The 20526-nt window shown below is 45.0% G+C and overlaps 1 protein-coding gene across 16 annotated transcripts in view; it reads right to left on the bottom strand.

The window, feature by feature from the left end:
- ZMYM2 (zinc finger MYM-type containing 2) overlaps window positions 1-20526 on the bottom strand; it is a 227519-nt gene that overhangs the window by 145137 nt on the left and 61856 nt on the right. For all 16 annotated transcript variants that reach the window (XR_005600151.1, XM_039543409.1, XM_039543495.1 and 13 more), the window contains 2 exons: window positions 11417-11582; window positions 3810-4022 (listed from right to left, as the gene is read on the bottom strand). Coding sequence is in view for 15 of the 16 variants with exons in the window: in XM_039543409.1 (XP_039399343.1) it covers window positions 3810-4022; window positions 11417-11582 (379 nt within the window). In the remaining variant the exon portion in view is untranslated. The remainder of the gene's footprint in view (window positions 1-3809; window positions 4023-11416; window positions 11583-20526) is intronic.

Genomic DNA, 20526 nt, shown 5'->3' with positions numbered 1-20526 from the left:
GCAAGCACCCCTCCCCCCCCCCCCTTTACTGGTACTGGTAGGCAAAATTCTCTGGTTCCACTGCACTGGGCACCCACACACATAAGTGGAATACACAGCTACATATACTCAAATAATATCTTGTTTTCTTCTGGTAATTAATTTACTTTTCTAGGATCATTCTCTGAGTTGCTCCCTATCTCTCCCAGTGCTGGAGAGTATGTACTTCAATAACAAATAAGACAGGTAAGGGTTCAGAGTCTACTTCACTTGGAAGTGTCTTCCATGTTTAACATACATTTCCAAAAAGTTTTCTTGACATTTAACCTAAGTTGCCCTTTACTTAATATCATTCCATTTCTTGATTATACACACTTGTGCCACCATAAATAATAGGTCTCCCTCGTGCGTGTCAACACACTTTACATAATCATACCTAAACAGTTTGGTCAAGGTATTCTTATTTAGATTTTTTTTTTTATTAAACATTCCTCATCTTTCCATTGCCTATTCATTTGCAACTTTTCCCCAGCTATCCTTGAGTTTAATAGATATCTTTCAAGTGCTGATGCATCCAGGTGTATACAGTACACTTTCACTAGTGCTATATAAAAGAAGGACCAGTTATCTCCTTAGTTATGAAGGATGAAATTTTTAAGAGTACCTAGGCCCTAGAGTCCCATTTTCAAAAATGACATGTCTATTTAGGAGCTTACGTTGATGGGAATTCACCTCTTAAGTGCATTCATAGTTTTGAAAATGAGAGAAGAGCTTTTTACTATTTTATCCAATGTCCCTCTAATTCAAAAACAGCATTGTCTCCTCTTTCCCTGTCTCCCCAACCACCACAATGTAAAATGAACGATCAGCCACACCAAATCATGACCCATTTGTCCTGGTTCTCTACCACCAATCTCCCTGCCAAAAGGCATAATATTTTGGTCTGCAGATAATTTCACTTCAATCCTAAGAAAAAAATGTACATATATTATGAAAACTAGTTCCAAACATGTTTAAGTAATATTTATTTCACACATAAGGATTAAGTAGGTAGGTACAAATATTGTGTCAATTCTAGTTTACTAGTACTACATATTTATAAAAGACCAATTGTTATATGACAATTACAGTACATAACATATTAGTTTTATACAACTCTCATAGCAAAAAGATAGACCCCACTTACTGTACAATTGCTTGCACATAAGTGGAATATAGTCATTAAAAGTTTTAGATATACCACACAGGATGATAACCCGCTAAACAAAATACTAATGTAGCCAAATGCTTCCCCATCAAGCCTTGTATTACTGTTTTGACAAAAGGAGGATTATTTCTGTATTATTTTAGAAGTCTGTCCCTCCTTTCCTATGGTTCACTCCCGTTTAAAATAAAATGACAGAGAAAAATCCCCAGAAAGAGGTCTAGTACTATTGTGAGAAACTAAATATATTTTATCTATAATTACCTATTGCTAGCAGTGATTGAGCTTTCATGGTCAAAATTCCTTTAAAAGATTAAATTGATAGATACATTCCATACAAAAACCCTTTACCGAACAAGACTATACATTTATTCTTCTCACAAGAAGCACCCAAAGCACTCAACAAAAATTAATAATCATTTTCCAAAATTTCCTCAAATAATTTCAAATTCAAGTTAAAAATGTAAATGCACATTGCTAGACAGATTTGTCATTATAAAATTAAATTATGGCCTGAGACATTTTGCCACCCACACCATACACCATCAGAACAATTATACTCTTTTGGAATGTATCTCCTTTAAACAAGAATTTTAAATCCACCATTCACTGTCAATAATATTTGAAAACCTACTATGAATTACATTTAATCACAATAACCTGGGTGGATGCAAACAGGCACTAGAGATTAATCTTTTCACAGCTCATTACCATTCCATAAGCCATTCAGCCCCCCCTCCACATCAAATACATAATAATCCTTTCACAACGTAAGAGATTTTGCTGGTACAAAGTCTGCCAATGGCAATGGACGCAACAAAACTATCCAGGTCAAGGAGAGAGAGATTCACTTCAGGATCAGCATGCTATTGCATAATATCCACTACTAATGGTGACGTTTACTAATAATGCAATTCCCCAGCACACAATAGAGTACAAGATCCTACCAATCCCATGCCACTTCATCCTCTCATTAACATATGGGGATTTAATGTCTGAACACAATAGTACAAAAATATCTAAAGAGACAGATGACAAAGTACACTTTGCAATGAATGTATAATAGATACAGAATTGTCGTTCCACCTCTCATAATTCCATGCTCACATGGCATTTCATCAATGCAAGTTTTTAGGTTGTGTGGGACAGTCCCAAGTTCAAAGTTAATCTTGTGTCTTTTTGTTCCTTCATGAGTGCTTATTCAATGTTTTTCCACGTCTTTCCATGGCTTCTGTCTATGCCTACATTTTAGTATCTCGAAAACCTATTTTGCCCTTTTTTGGTTTTGCTGTATGATAAAACAATAAGGCTCATGTTATGCTTTCAGTTGTGCTGTTTATACATGTATACATTCCCAGAAATACTGTTTGAGTTCTGTACAAGCTCAAAGAAGCAGTCCAAAAAGGATAAAGGTAAGCAGCACTTGACGTTCAAAAATGGAATAGCAATATAGAACAGAGATCAAACATTATAGAGCTTTTTATTAATCAAATATAATGGAGCTTTGTTAATTCAATACTGGGCTCCCTCTGACTGATTGTATTTCACCAGCTTCAAAAAGCGAAAAGAAATGAAGAATCCTCAACGCAGCTGGGTGCACAACCATCTCAAAGAAGCCTTGGTAAAGTAACATCTCACGTATATAAAGGTTTACTCCAAAACTACAGAAAATATAGGCATATGTTACAAGTGCAACATTCATTTCAGAAGTCCTAAAACACAGTCCCTAGATGCATAACACTTCATATACGAGGCCACCATGACATCTCAGATAAAAGATGCACGTTATAGAAAAAACTAAATTTCTACAGTGGACCAGCCCAAAAAATAAATAAATAACGATGGTTGTGAATTATCCTGCTAGGTCATAAATAGTTTGAACAGCACTCCAACCTCCCCACTAGTGTGAAGTGATGGCTCATCACTGCCTCCTAAAGTAAACGCAGGGGGCAAATGTTGTCTGAAGACTGGAATGTAAAAAACCAAGACGTGTTTCAAACGCTATAATAATTTCAAGAGCACACGGAAGCTAAGCAAAGGAGGACACAAAATCCTTCAAACCTTCACTCATGAAGGAATATAGGACTTTGGACTTGGGATGGTCTACACTGAAAAGGAACTAGAAGTATATTCAATGTACAGGTAAACAATGTGATTAAGAGAGTCAACAGCCATATCCAGACTACATGGCCCATATAAATTTTTAACTTTACGTATATGTCTAAAAGTGCAAGTAACTGAGCTTCTATATCTAACCAAGCACAGTGGGTTGTCCAGTAGGTATGTAGTTGTCATGCCCACCATAAATAAGTATGTTAAGAATTAAAGCCTTCACTAAAGAGACAGACTCTTCTTCCTCAATTGTTTTAAGTCAATAGTACTTTTGGTTAAGATACACGTCTCCTTTTACAATAATAATTTATGAGTAGGAGTTCCACTCCCACAAATGCACATACAAATTCACATAGGTTAAGCAGCTGAGTCTTTGAGGTTTGTGTAAATATAGAATACGAACAGTCCCAAGAAAATCAGAATCAAGAACAGAAAGCATCTTAGCAGTACTAATGTATGTTTTGTTTTTTAATTTATAGGCTAAATTTCATTTTTTATAAATAGAAGTAGTTACCTGTTTATATTCACCAACGCAGTTTTGGCAGCAGAATCTTTTCTGCTGACCGTCAATCGTAAGGATATTGTTTCCAGCTCCTTTACTGGGCAAGTACTCCCCACAATGCTCACAGCAATTCATTATTAAACCCTTCGCCATTCTGTATCTATTGAAGCAGTGGTCACTACACAGCTTATGAGTCATGTTCTTAAAGCTAACTTCATGGCGAATCTAAAAAAAAACAATGAAGGTTCTTCATCAGTGCACTACACTTGACAATCACAACTTAAAAAACAATATCTGGTTCAACTGGAACCCTAGATAATATTGTGACATATGCATTTGAAATAACTATAACAACAAACAAAGCAAACTCTGTCTCCTTGCAATCTCTGGGCAAAAACCTAACCCCAGCTGTTCTTGCAGCCCTGGAAGCCAATCCAAGGTCACAGGGTGGGATTCACACAAGGCTGATCAAGAAAATGGGGAGCTAATTTACATCATTTTCCCCATCTGCACTTTATATGCTTTGTTGGCAGCGAGCAGGATTTTTAATATATTTGGCTTTTAATTTACAAGGCTGTCTTGGGGCTAAAAAAGACGGTTACTCACCGTAGTAACTGTTGTTCTTCGAGATGTGTTGCTCCTATCCATTCCAGTTAGGTGTGCGCGCCGCGCGTGCACGGCATCTCGGAACTTTTTTACCCTAGCAACACCGGCGGCCCGGCTGGCGCCCCCTGGAGTGGCGCCGCCATGGTGCGTGTTATATACCCCAGCCGGCCCGTCCGCTCCTCAGTTCCTTCTTGCCGGCTACTCTGACAGTGGGGAAGGAGGGCGGGTCTGGAATGGATAGGAGCAACACATCTCGAAGAACAACAGTTACTACGGTGAGTAACCGTCTTTTCTTCTTCGAGTGATTGCTCCTATGCATTCCAGTTAGGTGAATCCCAAGCCTTACCTAGGCGGTGGGGTCGGAGTGAGACGTGGCAGAGTGCAATACCGCGGAGCCGAAGGCTGCGTCGTCTCGAGACTGCTGCACCAACGCGTAGTGGGAGGCGAAGGTGTGGACCGAAGACCAGGTGGCCGCTCGGCAGATGTCCTGGATCGGAACGTGGGCCAGGAAGGCGGCCGACGAGGCGTGCGCCCTCGTCGAGTGTGCCGTGAGGCGGCATGGCGGCACGCGAGCAAGCTCGTAGCAGGTCCGGATACACGCAGTGACCCAGGAGGAAATCCGCTGGGAGGATATCGGCTCGCCTTTCATGCGGTCAGCAACCGCTATGAACAGCTGGGGCGAACGCCGGAAGGGCTTAGTCCGCTCGATGTAGAAAGCGAGCGCCCTGCGGACGTCGAGGGTATGGCAGCTGTTGCTCCCGAGGCGAGGCATGTGGCTTCGGGAAGAACACCGGGAGGAAGATCGCCTGGTTGAGATGGAAAGCTGACACTACCTTCGGGAGGAAGGCCGGATGAGGGCGAAGCTGCACCTTGTCCTCATGGAAGACGGTGTACGGCGGGCTAACCGTCAGAGCGCGGAGCTCAGAAACTCGTCTCGCTGATGTAATGGCAACGAGGAAGGCCGTCTTCCAGGAGAGGTAGAGCAGGGAGCACGTGGCTAAGGGCTCGAACGGAGGGCCCATCAGCTTAGCGAGCACGAGGTTCAAATCCCATGTCGGGGTAGGACGCCGCACCGGCGGGTACAAGCGGTCCAGGCCTTTGAGGAAGCGGGAAATCATCTGGTTCGAGAAGATGGACCGACCTTCCACGGACGGACGAAAGGCGGACACTGCTGCCAGGTGAACTCTCAAGGAGGAGACCGCAAGACCTTGCTCCTTAAGGTGCCAGAGGTAGTCCAGGATGGTAGGGACCAGGACCACGAATGGATTGAGACCTTGATGATCACACCAGAGTGCAAATCTCTTCCACTTCGCTAGGTAAGTGGAGCGAGTGGAAGGCTTTCTGCTCTCAAACAGGACTTGCTGAACCGCTGTAGAACAGCCCCTCTCCTCGTGGGTCAACCACTCAGGTACCAAGCTGTAAGATGGAGGGACTGCAGGTTCGGATGGCGGAGTCTGCCGAAGTCCTGGGTGATGAGGTCCGGCCACAACGGAAGGGGAATGGGTTCCCGAACGGAGAGCTCGAGCAACAGGGTGTACCAGTGCTGCCTCGGCCAGGCCGGCGCTACGAGTATGATATGGGCTCTGTCCCTCCGAAGCTTCAGGAGCACTCGGTGCACGAGCGGGAACGGAGGGAAGGCGTAGAGGAGGCAATCCGTCCAGGGGTAAAGGAAGGCGTCCGACAGGGAGCCTGGTGAGCGACCCTGGTATGAGCAAAACCGGTGGCACTTCCTGTTCTCCCTGGAGGCAAATAGGTCAATTTGGGGAAACCCCCACCGCCGGAAGATTGTGTGGACAGCATCTGGACGGAGGGACCACTCGTGGGAGAGGAACGACCTGCTGAGATGGTCGGCCAGTGTGTTCTGCACTCCCGGAAGAAAGGATGCTTCCAGGTGAATTGAGTGGGTTACGCAGAAGTCCCACAGGAGCATCGCTTCCTTGCAGAGCGGGGAGGAGCTCCCCAACCGAGTGCTGAGGCATCCGTGGTCAGAGTGGCCGACGGACGAGGAGGGCGGAATGGGACTCCGGCACACACGACCTCCGGGTCGAGCCACCAGTTGAGGGACTCGAGGGTCGGCCTGGTGACCGTGACCACCATGTCGATGGGATCCCGACGCGGTCGGTACACCGACGCAAGCCAAGACTGGAACGGATGGAGACGGAGCCGTGCGTACGCGGTGACATACGTACACGAAGCCATGTGGCCCAGGAGACGGAGGCAGGAGCGCACCGTCGTGGTCGGAAAGGTGACGAGGTCCCGGATGATGGAGACCATCGTCTGGTGTTGAGCGCGAGGGAGAGAGGCCCTGGCCACCGTGGAGTCGAGAACCGCTCCGATGAACTCCACTCGCTGTGACGGAATCAAAGTGGACTTCTCGGCGTTGATGAGAAGACCGAGCCGTTGAAAGAGAGACAGGATTTCTGTCATCTGGTCCATCACGAGTTGTTGAGACTGTCCCCGAACCAGCCAGTCGTCGAGATACGGGTAGACATGTACTTGACGACGCCGGAGGGCTGCGGCAACCACCGCCATGCATTTAGTAAACACCCTCGGGGCGGTGGCGAGTCCAAACGGCAACACGGCGAACTGGTAGTGGGTGTTGTTGACCACAAACCGGAGATAACGACGATGGGGAGGATAGATCGCGACATGGAAGTAGGCGTCCTTCATGTCGAGGGCGGCAAACCCATCTCCCGGATCCAGAGAGGAAATGATGGTCCCCAAGGTGACCATGCGAAACTTGGGCTTGAGCAGGTACTTGTTCAGCTCGCGAAGGTCCAGGATAGGACGTAGCCCCCCTTTCGCTTTGGGGATGAGAAAATAATGGGAATAGAAACCCCTGCCCCGCCTGTCTTGAGGCACTGCTTCTATGGCACCCACGCTCAACAGAGTCTGAACCTCTTGTAAGAGGACTTGCTCGTGAGAGGGGTCCCTGAAGAGGGACAGGGAGGGTGGGTGGGAAGGAGTGGGCGAAACAAATTGTAGGCGGTATCCCGACTGGACCGTTTGAAGCACCCAGTTGTCTGTTGTTAACTGGGACCATGCCAAAAAGAAATGGGAAAGGCGGTTGTAAAATAACGGGGAAGGATCCGGTAGGGAGAGAGATGGGCCGTCCTCGAGCGTCCCATCAAAAGGCCTGCTTAGCCCCCTGAGGGGCCTTGGAAGTGGCCTGGCCCTGGTTACGGCGGTTGCCCGAGGGACGACGGCGATTTTGGGCCGGTCGCCGGCTATTGTATGGCCGATACCGCTGCTGATAAAAGGGCCGGGAGGGCTGCTGCCGGAAGGACCTGCGCTGCGTCGCCGGCGTGTACATGCTGAGAGTACGGATTGCAATACGGCCGTCCTTCAGGGTCTGGATTCGAGAATCCGTCTTTTCGGAAAACAGACCCTGTGTGTCAAAGGGCAGGTCCTGTAGAGTATACTGCACCTCTGGCGGCAGGGTAGAGGACTGCAGCCAGGCGATGCGCCGCATTGACACGCCGGAGGCTAAGGTCCGAGCTCCAGAGTCCGCAGCGTCGAGGGCGGCCGTGATGGAGGACCTAGATGACCGTCTGCCCTCCTCCAACAGCGCTGTGAACTCCTGGCGGGAGGCTGAAGGCAGGAGCTCCGTGAACTTTGCCAGGGACGTCAAGATGTCGTAGACGTACCTGGCGAGGAGGACCATCTGATTAGCAATTCGCATCTGCAAACCGCCTGCCGAGTAGACCTTGCGGCCTAGCAGGTCCATGCGCCGAGCATCCTTGGATTTAGGCGCGGGGGCAGGTTGACCATGTCTCTCGCGGTCATTAACCGACTGCACCACTAACGAGTCCGGGGTCGGGTGGGTGTAAAGGTACTCGTATCCCGTCGGGGGAACCGAGTATTTACGCTCAACCCCGCGGACCGTGGGAGGAATGGATGCAGGGGTTTACCAGAGCGTAGTGGCGTTCTTTTGAATTGTCCTGACGAAGGGTAATGCCACGCGTATGGGAGCGTCTGCGCCCACCACATTGGTGATAGGGTCCTCGTCCTCCTGGACCTCCGCCACTGGGAGATCCATGGCCGTCGCCACCCGGCGAAGCAGGTCCTGATGGGCCTTCAGGTCAATAGGTGGTGGATCCTTGGCTGAAGCGCCGGCCACCGCCTCGTCCGGGGAGGATGAAGAGGACAAGCCCTGCACTACAGCCTCCGCCGCAGGGGCTGTTGACTGTGCCTCGGCTGGATCGCGCAGCGTGGGGGACTTGTGGTCCGGTGGAATGGGGGACTCATGGTGAGGAGAAGGAGCCGGCCGGCTAACAGTCGCCTCGGGGACCCTGCGCTCGGTGGCTAGGTCTCTCAGGGGAAACGGTACCCCCTGTGCCTCATGCTGGGCCCATGGAACCCAGAAGCCCCACTGTTGAGACCCCTGAGGATCGCCATGTGGGGTTGGTGGCAGATGCGCGGTGCTGTCCACAGCAGAGGCCACCGATGCCGGGCGGGATGGCCAAGGAGGGGCTGAGGCGCTGACAGACTGCACAGCTGAAGGCGGTAGCCTCTCCGCAGACGGTACTGAGGGATGGCGTGAGTACGTCCGGTACCGGGACGGTGATCGAGACCGTCGGTCACCGCGGTGCCGGGAGCTCGACCGGTGCCGGGAGCTCGACCGGGAGCGGGATCTGCGGTGCCAGGAGAGGCTGCGGGAATCGCGATGTCGGGAACGACGCCGGGATGGAGACCTCCGGTGGTGCCGTCGCGACGGCGATTGGGACCTGGATCTGCGCCGGGAGTGCGACCAGTACCGAGATGACGAACGGTACCGGGACTCTGACCGGCGGCGGGATGGCGACCGGTACCGGGACGGCAAACGGTGCCGAGATCGAGAAGGCGACCGCCGTCGGGACCGGGAGCGTGATCGGGACCGGGAGTGTCGCTTGTGCCGGCGGTCCGCGGAGGGCGGGCGGAGCATCATTGCCGGCTTCCCGCAATGTTACAGCCCGCACCGGCGGTGGCGGGGGCCGGAGGCTCGGTGCCTCTACGAGCTGTATGAGCTCTCGGGCTGCAGAGAATGTCTCCGGCGTCGAAGGCAGCCGTGGCTCAACCGCGGACGGTGCCGGGGAGCGTGGCGGTGCCGGACTCGACGGGCCTTGCGGCGCCGGAGTCAACGGCCCGGTGCCTGCTTGGCGCACGGCCACCGCGGGAGGCGCCGATGGCGCAATAGTCATGGCTGAGTCCTGCGCGCGGGACTTGGCAATAGCCTTAGCCAGTCTGCGCTTTCTGGCAGGCGAAAGAGAGCGGTGCCGGGTCTTCTCCGTGCCTGACTGAGGCTGCGGTGCCGCAGCGGCTCGGAGCAGCCGGTGCGCTCTGCACCGATGAGGCTCTCGGTGCCGGCGCGGCCGGTGCCGGGGGCTGCAGCGACGCCTCCATAAGGAGCTGCTTTAGTCTATTGTCTCGCTCCTTACGCGTTCGCGGCTTGAAGGCGGAACAAATTTGGCACTTGTCCGTGCAATGACCCTCGCCGAGGCAGCGAAGACAGGCGTCGTGCGGGTCCCTGATCGGCATAGGCCTCTGGCAAATAGCGCAGGGCTTAAAGCCCGGTGCCTTGGGCATGAGCCCGCACCGGGGAAGGAAAGGGAGGGAAACCCCCCCCTAACCCTAACCCTGAACTTAACAAACTAACTATAACTACATGTACTAAGATAACTATATACAAAAAACCTGTAGCGAAAGCTAGGGTAGTGGAGGACAGAGAGCACTCCACAGTTCCAACTGGCCGTCACGGGCGGTAAGAAGGAACTGAGGAGCGGACGGGCCGGCTGGGGTATATAACACGCGCCATGGCGGCGCCACTCCAGGGGGCGCCAGCCGGCCCGCCGGTGTTGCTAGGGTAAAAAAGTTCCGAGATGCCGTGCATGCACAGCGCACACACCTAACTGGAATGCATAGGAGCAATCACTCGAAGAAGAAGAAGAATACATATAGATGGCTATGTAAGCTGGGCCCGGTATTTGCATCCAGAATGTAGTAATCCCAATTTAGTAGAATTTAAATAAGAGTATATTCTACTATACAAACCATCTATTCATTACTCAGGAGGATCCTCCAAAACATGCAATTAGACTAGAGAAAATCCTGAATTGTTTTGATGGCAACATTTGTATGTAATGTACTGATGAGTATCAACTACTACGATTTATACTTTGAGAGCCCTCAAAATAGTTATTGAAAAATCAAATATGAAAGGAGCAGTAACTGTTTCTAATTTTCTCCCTTTTAAGAATGCAAGAAACCAGGGGCCACCCAATGAAATTAATAAAACAAAACAAACAGAAGTACAACACAGTCAATCTATAATACTCATTGCCCTGCAATGCTGTGAAGGCCACAAATATAAATGGGTTCAAAAATAATTAGAGAAGTTCATGGAAGATAGGGCTGTCAATGGTTGTTAGCCAAGATGGTCATCCATGCTCTGGGTGCCCCTAAGCTTCTGACTGCCAGATGCTGCGACTAGACAACAGGAAGTGGCTCACTCACTAACTGCTCTGTTCCGTTCATTCCCTCTGAAGCATCTGGCAGTGAGCGCTGTCAGGAGACAGGATACTGGGCTAGATGGACCATTGGTCTGATACAGTATGGCCATTCTTATGCTCTTATGGAGATCAACAGTGATCAATTCAACATAAAATTTTTAAAATTACTAGCTGTCTAAAGAAAAGCCTTGCCTGCAATAATCAACAATGAAAGTGAACTCCAAAATGTTAGCTGCATGATTACAAAAATGTTAGTAATACACAACTGTCTTCATAGATTTCTTAAATTTAAATATGCAATAAAGAAATTTCCAGAAATTAATATTATCCAACCATTATAAAGCATGACTGAAGATGGCAAGAGCTATAAAATTGCTAAATATATTAAGCCTAATAAGTGTAGAAATACAACAAACCTGGACAACTTTAGAAAAATAGATATTTTACCACTCTTTCAAATCAAATTTTTAATAAATGTTCTATTAGTAAGTAATTTAAGAGTTGAGATCAAAAATTCAACCAGACCTCAGTTAGTTTACCACAGATAGTGCATCTTGACTTATTCAAGATTCCTTTTGAAGGATTATGCTTGTCTTCATAGAAGGACAAACATGATGTACTGCAAAACTCCTGGAAAGACTCACTGGAATCAACTTGAGCAACAATGGTGCCTTTCATTGTTGTTATATCTCTGAAAGACAAAAGCGCTAAAGCATAAAACTTTTTTAAAAAATTGTATTTTAATAATTGATTCTGTTTCCCCCCCCCCACCATGCACTTTTCATTTCTCAGATTCCAAACAGCTTTTGGTTCGATACTATTTTCAAGACAGTCCCACTGTACTGACGTCAATTAATCATTCTATCTGTTGCATTTGTTTCTCGAGTTTAATACTACTTGCTAAAATATAAACAGTTATGAGCAACTTTACATTAACACTGCAAACGGACCATTAAAACAAAGCAATTTCTGTTATATATACAAAAGAATATCAGGTTATATATATTTTTCCTACATTACTTCCAATACTGAAGATAGAGTATTTGTAAAACAGCTTTTACCAACGAGCAGTTACTGATTGTGCATACCTAACTTGGTACATGCAAAAAATTAAAATTTTAAACATAAAGCCATTTTTTTTTAAACAAAAGCTGCTTCCCAACAATAAAAAAGGTATTTAAAAAAAAACTAATTCAGTCAATAAACATTTATTTCCTGCTCCTCAAAATCCCATAACACTGCTACAACTAATATCAGCACTTTATTTTATTATTTTTGGAGATTCTTTTCTTCTGAAATAGGACACTGAAGAGCTGTCTTTTTAACTGTAGCCAGACATTTTTGTTAAGAGCAAAACTCCACCCTGAATTTGCCTGCTGTGCTTGGATATTACAATGCATCATTTTGAATAAAAATAGGCACAATTTATAAAAGTAATCAAGTTAGCTAAAGAAGTTCCAAATCACCAATCTGAATATGGACTACCTAGCTGTAACTGATTAAACATACAATTGAGACAGAAGATTATTTTTGGACTAACCAAATGAACAGTAATAAATTACTCTGAACTAGTCCTTCACACCTCTCCTAATTAAAAGTCAAATGCACTATTGTGTTCTGTGGCTAGTGCTAGATACACTTGTTCTTCAGCCTCATGCTACACTATGCACCTTAACATTTGCAATAATCTCAGTTGTATGCCTTGTTGCATGCTATTCCTTCCGCATTTACTGTTTGGCCATCTCTGCAAAAATAGCAGGGCATAATAATAATATTAACAACCAATTTATCAACTTTGGGTTTAAATTAGGCATCTAAAGTTTCATTAAAATGTTCTTAAAGTAAGCTTGGTTTAAAGTCAGTCAGTATTAACTGTAGGGTGTCCGTGAATCTAATTATTTCAACACATTAGATTACTTGGTTTTCAGATGGCAGCAGAGTTTTTAAGAGATACTTCCAACTGCTAAAATGAAGAGCCCCCTCCAAATCAAATCCATCATACATTATAGATATTCATCAGAAAGTTGTGGTTAATAATAGACGCAGAATAAGAAGCAAACTCAACTGACAATAGATTAGCTTAACTGCTTTGAACACAAGTGATATTTGCTAGTGAATTTTGCTGTTACTTCACAAGAACCTTACTCCCATAAAACTAAAAGTGAGAGTCTCTACAGCTTAAACTGAAGAGCCAGATTCTGTAGCTGGGGCTGTAGCACATCCATATCATCTGCGCATTGGGCACAAAGGACTGCTATACACACGGACCAGAGGATTCTTTTATCCCTCTCCTCCCCTCCCCCACACATCCTCCACGGAAGTTATGAGAGAGAAAATATCTCCCTTTTCCTTACAGTCAGACAGCTTTTGTTTTTTTGATTACTGATGCAATGGAAATACCATTCAGCAGTATAAAGCAAGAACTGACTGGGCAGGTCTGGAGGTCAAGTGACAGCATGTTATAGTCTCATGTTGGGGATGGATAAGTCCCCAGAAAGTCTATCCCACGTTCAGTTCTGAGTTTATAAACTGGGAGGAGCTGAAAGCACTGAAGACATACAGCCTCTGTATGGCTACAGCTACTCTTTAAAGATTAATTCTGGAAAAGGCATGGACTGCCTGTACAGTGAGACACCTTCAGATCTACCCTCATCTGGAAGGATGTCAGCATGAAGCTGGGCCTTTTGCAAGAGGACTACAAGACAAGACAACTTGCTTGTGTACTACCACAGAAACAGAACGCCAGCATCCCTGCTGTGACAAGCTTACAATCTGTGGCACCAACTGGGCCAAGATTTACAAACATGCTTAACTTTTAGCACAAATAGTTTCACTGACTATGATCAGAGAGAAGTAAGAGCATCAAAAAAGGGGAAAAATAGCAATTTTTAATAAAGGTTTGAGGGGGGAAATAATGAAATTCTAACACATTAGCCAAAATTTTCAGAAAGTGACTAACAATTTTTAGTGCCTTAAATTTCTGAGTGCCCAATTTAAGACCTACTAAACAGCTGGATTTAAAAACAAAAAAAAACCTCTAAGGGGCCTTATGGGGAACACCCAAAAATCACATCACTTCTAGCAAATCTTTGCCAGATTCTCTAAATTTCATCTTTTTTTAGAAGACAGTTGATATCAATTTATAAAACAGCCATTATAAACCTGAATTAAAACTTAAGTTAACAGTGTGTTCTATCAAAACAACACTAAATTCACCATGCAACATCAAGTTTCCTACTTTTTATCATGTGCTCAGAACAGATGGTACTGCCATCTTACAACTGGGGGGGAAACTGGCCAACTTTCCCATAGCTATGGCATTGACACAGTGCAGCAAGATTACTCCCTATCCAGTAAATCTGATACTGAGAGGGGATGGTGGAGGAGGGGAGTACAGAAAATACAGGATCACTAACCAAAAAAAATATAGGTAGCATAGATTTCTGCTCTTGTTTAGACATGAAGCTACGGCAGTGTTAAACAAGGGCAACTTTGTCCAGGCCCTGGTTTCAATACAGAGATTTACTGAGCAGTTGAAGACTAGGGCTATGTCTACACTTAAACCGCTACATCAGTACAGCTACAGTGCTGCAGCTTTGCCGCTGTAGTGCTTCATTGTAGACAACTCACTATAGCAATGGGAGGGATTCTTTGACAATGGGATGGTCTTCCAAGAAGAAGGATTGCTAGGCAGAGACGGGCTCCACCTCACGAAGAGAGGGAAGAGCATCTTTGCAAGCAGGCTGGCTAACCTAGTGAGGAGGGCTTTAAACTAGGTTCACCGGGGGAAGGAGACCAAAGCCCCGAGGTAAGTGGAGATGTGGGATACCGGGAGGAAGCACAAGCAGGAGATTACAAGAGGGGAGGACTCCTCCCTCAGACCGAGAAAGCAGGACAATCAGCGGGTTATCTTAAGTGCCTATACACTAATGCAAGAAGCCTGGGGAACAAGCAGGGAGAACTAGAAGTCCTCGCACAGTCAGGGAATTATGATGTAATTGGAATAACAGAGACTTGGTGGGATAAGTCACATGATTGGAGTACTGTCATGGATGGATATAAACTGTTCAGGAAGGACAGGCAGGGCAGAAAAGGTGGGGGAGTTGCGTTGTACGTAAGAGAGCAGTATGACTGCTCAGAGCTCCAGTATGAAACTGCAGAAAAACCTGAGTGTCTCTGGATTAAATTTAGAAGTATGAACAACAAGAGTAATATCGTGGTGGGAGTCTGCTACAGACCACCGGACCAGGGGGATGAGGTGGACGAGGCTTTCTTCCAGCAACTAACAGAAGTTGCTAGATCACAGGCCCTGGTTCTCATGGGTGACTTTAATCACCCCGATATCTGCTGGGAGAGCAATACAGCAGTGCACAGACAATCTAGGAAGTTTCTGGAAAGTGTAGGGGACAATTTCCTGGTGCAAGTGCTGGAGGAACCAACTAGGGGAAAAGCTCTTCTTGACCTGCTGCTCACAAACAGGGAAGAAATAGTAGAGGAAGCAATAGTGGATGGGAACCTGGGAGGCAGTGACCATGAGACGGTCGAGTTCAGGATCCTGACACAAGGAAAAAGGGAAAGCAGTAGAACAGAGACCCTGGACTTCAGAAAAGCAGACTTCGACTCCCTCAGGGAACTGATGGGCAAGGTCCCCTGGGAGAATAACATGACGGGGAAAGGAGTCGAGGAAAGCTGGCTGTATTTCAAAGAAACCTTATTGAGGTTGCAGAAACAAACCATCCCGATGTGTAGGAAGAAAAGTAAATATGGCAGGCGACCAGCTTGGCTTAACAGTGAAATCCTTGCTCGTCTTAAACACAAAAGAACAGCTTACAAGAAGTGGAAGATTGGACAAATAACCAGGGAGGAGTATAAAAGTATTGTTCAGGCATGCAGGTGTGAAATCAGGAAGGCCAAATCACACTTGGAGTTGCAGCTAGCCGGAGATGTTAGGAGTAACAAGAAGGGTTTCTTTAGGTATGTTAGCAACAGGAAGAAAGTCAAGGAAAGTGTGGGCCCCTTGCTGAATGAGGGAGGGAACCTAGTGACAGAGGATGTGGAGAAAGCTAGTGTACTCAATGCTTTTTTTGCCTCTGTCTTCACAGACAAGGTCAGCTCCCAGACAGCTGCACTCTGCAGCACAGTATGGGGAGGAGGTGACCAGCTCTCTGTGGAGAAAGAAGTAGTTTGGGGCTATTTAGGAAAGCTGGACGAGCACAAGTCAATGGAGCCGGATGCGCTGCATCCGAGGGTGCTAAAGGAGTTGGCCGATGAGATTGCAGAGCCATTGGCCATTATCTTTGAAAAATCATGGCGATCGGGGGAGGTCCCGGATGACTGGAAAAAAGCTAATGTAGTGCCCATCTTTAAAAAAGGGAAGAAGGAAGATCCAGGGAACTACAGGCCAGTCAGTCTCACCTCAGTCCCTGGAAAAATCATGGAACAGGTCCTCAAGGAATCAATCCTGAACCACTTAAAGGAGGGGAAAGTGATCAGGAACAGTCAGCATGGATTCACCAAGGGCAAGTCATGCCTGACTAACCTAATTGCCTTCTATGACAAGATAACCGGCTCTGTGGATGAGGGGAAAGCAGTGGATGTACTATTTTCTGGATTTTAGCAAAGCTTTTGATACAGTCTCCCACAGTATTCTTGCCCGCAAGTTAAAGAAGTCTGGGGCTGGATGAATGGACGGGTAGGTGGTTAACTGGCTAGATGGTCGGGCTCAACGGGTAGTGATCAATGGTTCCATGTCTAGTTGGCAGCCGGTCAAGTGTGTGCGCCAAGGGTCGGTCCTGTGGCCGGTTTTGTTCAATATCATTAATGAATGATGGATGGAGAGGTTGTGCACCTCTGCAAGCTGCAGTTGCAAGATGACACTAACTGGGAGGAGAGTGGTTGATGAGGAGTAGGGGTAGGGATATACTAGACAAGACAGACAAGATTAGAGGATTGGGCCAAAGAAAGAAATCTGATGAGGTTCAACAAGAGGAAGTGTGTCGAGTCCACTGGAGAAAAAAAATCCCATTCCTGCTACAGACTAGGGACCGAATGGAGCAAAGGACCTAGGGGTTATGGTGGACGAAAGCTGAATATGAGTCAACAGTGTGCCTTGTTTGTTGCCAAGAAGCATGGCATTTTTTTGTGTTATAAGGGGCATTCCAGCAGATCGAGGGGATGGACATGATTCCTCTTCCTGGCAGGTGAGGCCTCATTCATTTGGAGAGTGTTGTGTTTTTTGGCCCCACCCACACTACAAGAAGGATGGGAGAGAGAGGAGAGAGGTCCAGCGGAAAAATTAAAAAAGGGGGGGATGATGACACATGAGTTGGCTGAGGTGGCTGAGGGGCCATGGCCTAAAAGAGAAGAAAGGGAGGAGAGGAGGAGAAGAAGACCCTAGTGAGGGCTGACAGTAGTTTTTTTTTTTTTTTTTTTTTTTAACTCAATACATTTGACTGAGGTGACTGAGACTGACTCAGACTCACAAGAGACTCACAACCCAAAACATTTCATTTTTTTTACTTAGACCTTTTTCAAAAAAAAAAAAAATAAAGCAAAAAAGATTCATTATAATATATAAATATGCCTAAGCAAACGCTTTTTTGCGTTTTCGCATGGCGTGTCAGGCATGTCATGTCATGCACTGCACTGGGGTCGCCCGTGGTCAGCTGCCGACGTTGACGTTAGAAGTTCGCAGTGGCTGGCTGGCTGCCCTAGTGCTACTAGCCCTGGTGCCCTGCTGCAGCAGGTCTGGCAGCAGCAGGGCTAGGCAGGGCTCTGTGTGCTGGGGGGCCCCCCCTGCTGCTGCCCCCCCCCCAACAATGTGTGGAGGTGTGAGATGTGTGAAATGAAAAAAAAAAAAAAAAAAAAAAAAAAAATAAAAAAATGTAAAACTTCACTCAGACTACTCTTCAATTCAGTCAACAAAATGCCAAAGACAAACAAGTTCGGTTGCAATTTGCTGGTCCTGATGCCGAGAACAGACGTGTCAACTCACTGCAGACGCCGCATCGCAAGATATTTACTTGTCTGATGCACTGATTTTTCATATGTCGTTTCATGAGCAAATCCATGTCCTTCTGTTCTTCTGCCATGCTCCAGAAGACACCACCAATGATAACGATTGCTATGCTGATGATGGGATCTGCATCATCATCCAGCAGATTCATCTCAGTCAGATGATCATCATCATTTCATGTTTGGAGATTCTTTGTGATTTTTTTTTTTTTTTTTTTTTGGTTTTTTTTTTTTTCATTGGAGTGTTCATCTTCCCTCTGAGATTTCAGATTTCACATTTCCCACCTCTTCACTTTTCCTGCCACTAGTGCTGCAAATCTGTTCATAGAAATGCTGCAACTATCTCTTTTCTATACATCTGCACTAAAAAATAAATCTGTTGTGAAAGTGTTCTTTGTGCTATGACATGAGTTGGATCATCTGAGATATATATAACATGATAAGAGATATGATAGAATGTCAAGAAAACAGACACAAGAGACAAAATTTTTTTTTTTTTTTTTCAACAATTTATATATTTTTTTTTTTTTTGAAGAATGGTGGCTGAAGCATGAAGGGACATATGAATGTTTAGCATATCTGGCACATAAATACCTTGCAACACCAGCTACAAGAGTGCCATGCGAACACCTGTTCTCTCTTTCAGGTGATACTGTAAACAAGACGTGGACAGCATTATTTCCTGCAAATTGTAACCAAATGTGTTTGTCTGTGCAATTGGCTGAAGTAGGACTGAGTGGACTTGTAGGTTTCTTCTTAGTTTTTTTTTTTTTTTTTTTTTGCTGTTATTTTTTTTTTATAATTCTTTCTCGTTTGTCAACTTTCATTATAATTAAGCCATTGCACTACACTAGTACTTATTAAATTAATATATATTTTATTTTTTTTTTTTTACAGTGTAAATAAATAATAAAAAAAAAAATAAAAAGTAAGCACTGTACACTTTGTGTTCTGTGTTTGTATTGAAATTAATATGTTTGAAAATGTATGTATTTAAAATAAAAAAAAAAAAAAAAAAAAAAAAAAAAATATTATTCTATTATTTAATAGTTTAACAGTGTTTTTTTTTTTTTTTTTTTTTTACTAAGAATAACTATTTTAGACTATCTTATTTGTCTTATGTATGTTATGTTAAAATCTCTCTTTAGGGTTTCTTTCTCTTATTCATTCTGAAGTATCAAATCATAATAAAAAGATGACCTTGATTATTGATCTTTGTTTATGCCTTTTCAGTTTTTTTTTTTTTGTAAAAAATTCTGAAATTTCTCTTCTTTTTTTTTTCCAAAAAAAAAAACAAAAAAAATTGAAAAAAAAAAAAAAACCAAAAACAAAAACATATTAAAACTTTTTCATGTACAAAAGGTATTTTTTTGTCTCTCTAAGAGAATAGTTTTTCCAGAAATCCTGGTTTGTGTATGCTCACAATTTTCTTCAAAGTATTCTCATTCATGTTGAGCCTCTTGCTGTCTTGGAGGTAGTCCAACTTTAAAAATAAGCGATCTGCATTAGTAAGATCCAGGCGGTACACTCAAAGCTTGCCATGCCACTCTGCTGAAGTCAGGAAGTTTGTTTTTGATGACTGTCCCAAAAAGCCAGCACATCCAGTTTCATATTGTCAGGTTAGGCATGTTCGTGTAAATAGTAAACTTAGATTTGAAATTCCATCTTTAGTGGCAAATGGTTGAAACACTCTGACACAACTGTCACAGTCTGCTGCAAAATTCACCTTGAGGAAGGAGTGCAATACCAAACACTTGCTTTCGACGTGCTCCTTTATTCTGTCAGCACGAGCACTGACCTCAGTGCTGCAGTTCTTGCAGCGCAATGCATCCTCTTCACTCCCATCTTTACTTTCCTTGAAAATTTCTTAGCACTGATTGTTTGTTGGTATTCAGGCTCAGATTTGCATTTTTGCCCCACGTTTACCTCTTTACTTTATCTATGGAGAACTGATTATTTAAATTTAGTGCTGCTCTAAACTGACGCAAGACAATAGGTAGGCAGCATGTCTTTGTGAGCCAATCATAGCGCAATATTAACATTGTTTGATTTTCTGATCTCCACTGTGTGTGTGTTCTGAGTTTTGCACTGAGTAACTGCTTCAGTCTCAGAGCTGCAGGACACAACAATTATGTAAAGCATAAGTGTTTAACAAAAATAAGTACCTGAAAAAAATATTGAGTGGATTGATGAGGGTGTAAATTAATAAAAAACTGAACGATTCAATTAAAAAAAAAGGTAATTTAGCGGTGAAAGTCGGTAAAAACTGAAAATGCAGAACACTATGTATAAATATATTTAATTACCTCTATAATACTGCCCATATTACACTGCCTTGACCACAAAATGGGATGAAGCCCTCAAGCCCTCATTCATACCTTCACTATTTCAATTATGCTTTCTATAGCTTCCACAAGGCCCCATTCTTCAGCAGGTGCCCACCCCTTCACACATACAGAGAAGAGTGACCCATCTGGCTCCTGAGTGATTTCAGGATTGAATTCATAATTCCCAGGCTTCTTTTTAAGACCTTCTATATCAGGGGTCAGCAACCTTTCAGAAGCAGTGTGCCGAGTCTTCATTTATTCACTCTAATTTAAGGTTTCGCGTGCCAGTAATAC

Source organism: Mauremys reevesii, linkage group 1 (genome assembly GCF_016161935.1).
Source record: "Mauremys reevesii isolate NIE-2019 linkage group 1, ASM1616193v1, whole genome shotgun sequence".
Taxonomy (NCBI): domain Eukaryota; kingdom Metazoa; phylum Chordata; order Testudines; family Geoemydidae; genus Mauremys; species Mauremys reevesii.
Note: the sequence above shows the minus strand (reverse complement) of the source record. Positions and strands in the feature narration are given on the sequence as shown.